This window comes from Caenorhabditis briggsae (genome assembly GCF_000004555.2).
Source record: "Caenorhabditis briggsae complete genome, chrI, whole genome shotgun sequence".
Classification (NCBI taxonomy): Eukaryota; Metazoa; Nematoda; class Chromadorea; order Rhabditida; family Rhabditidae; genus Caenorhabditis; species Caenorhabditis briggsae.
In genome coordinates, this window is record NC_013489.2 from 4,946,982 (window position 1) to 4,948,234 (window position 1,253).

At 41.3% G+C, this 1,253-nt stretch overlaps 1 protein-coding gene across 1 annotated transcript in view; it reads left to right on the forward strand.

Annotated features, from left to right (window-relative positions):
* Positions 1 to 12: 12 nt before the first annotated feature.
* The window catches only part of Cbr-hpo-40, a gene marked incomplete at both ends in the record, with an annotated part of 6,270 nt that continues 5,029 nt past the window's right edge, over positions 13 to 1,253 (forward strand). Inside the window, 2 exons of the mRNA XM_045244604.1 lie at positions 13 to 683; positions 728 to 1,200. Of these exons, the coding sequence (XP_045092520.1) occupies positions 13 to 683; positions 728 to 1,200 (1,144 nt within the window). The remainder of the gene's footprint in view (positions 684 to 727; positions 1,201 to 1,253) is intronic.

Below are 1,253 nucleotides of genomic sequence, written 5' to 3' on the forward strand. Positions count from 1 at the left end.
CTTGATCAGCAAATGTCCAGTGATCTTCACGAGGCTCTGCAACAAGCTAAATCGGAATTAACTCTCAACCCGAATGAATCAGATGTGAGAACTGGAGGACTATTCGTATATAAACATAAAGACGGAAGCTGCTACCGCTGTATGGTGCTCTCCGAAGTTAACAGCGATCAAAACGAGCGGAAGTACGAAGTCGCTTTTCTCGACCGCATTCAAATCATAGTACTGAAGTTGAAATATCTTTTCGTAATGAAAGATCTCAGCCTCGAAAAATTTCCTTGCTCTCTTCATGTTGCTCGTCTTGTTGGAGTCACCATGTTCCGCCCCGGATACGTTACCGAAAACAATAACGAAATCAGGAATTTCTACAGTGACAAAATTAGAAAAAAGACTGGTGTGAAAGCACTTATCTATATGAAGAACATGGATGAGAGAAAACTAGTCATTGACTTCTTATCACTCAGTGGAAATTCGTTGACGAGTTCGGAAGAAATAAAGAAAATTCATGGACACAGTGCTCTGTCAGAAAGAGATCCATATCCGTTAACGTATCAGCAACTGATAAATCAGGAAATGCTTCCTCTGGAGTTCCCAGAATCAGTTCCAAATAAAGAGAACAATCAAAATGAACTGGTGATCGCAAACGAACTAGGAAATAGAGATGCTGACGAGAGTGATGATATCAGGTAAGTTGCACACACACAGACGTAACTTGATAATACTATTCCAGTCTCGATCTGTCTGATTTGAAAATTTCGGAACCGATCACTCTGAATATAGTTGCCAACAGCGAGTGTGCGTTCGGAAGATCAAGCATTCAAAAATTTCTAGATCAGCACAGAGCAATGACAAATCAGCTTCCATTGAAAAAACCTGGTGACGGGGCATCGAAAGAGAGTCTTCCCATCGAAGTTGTGAACGTAGCTCCACAAGTTAATGTTGTTGAGACGGCTGAAAAATATACTACGGATGCAAGATTAAATGATTCAGTTTCGAGTTTGCGTTCGGGAACAATTAGTCAGACAAGATCTTCAAATGTAACACCACAACCAACTTTCGACGATCTGCTCAGTGAAGAGGCAACGCCGAAGAAGTCAGCTCCTAACCTAAATGGCTCCTCTGATGGTTGGGACACGCCCAAAAAGTCTCCACCGAAGATGGAGGGTAGCAAAGAGTTCGGATTTCAAAAACCACTTCTAGTAAGTTAACAGCTGACCGATGTTTACTGTTCTCAATTCAACAATTCCAATATTTTA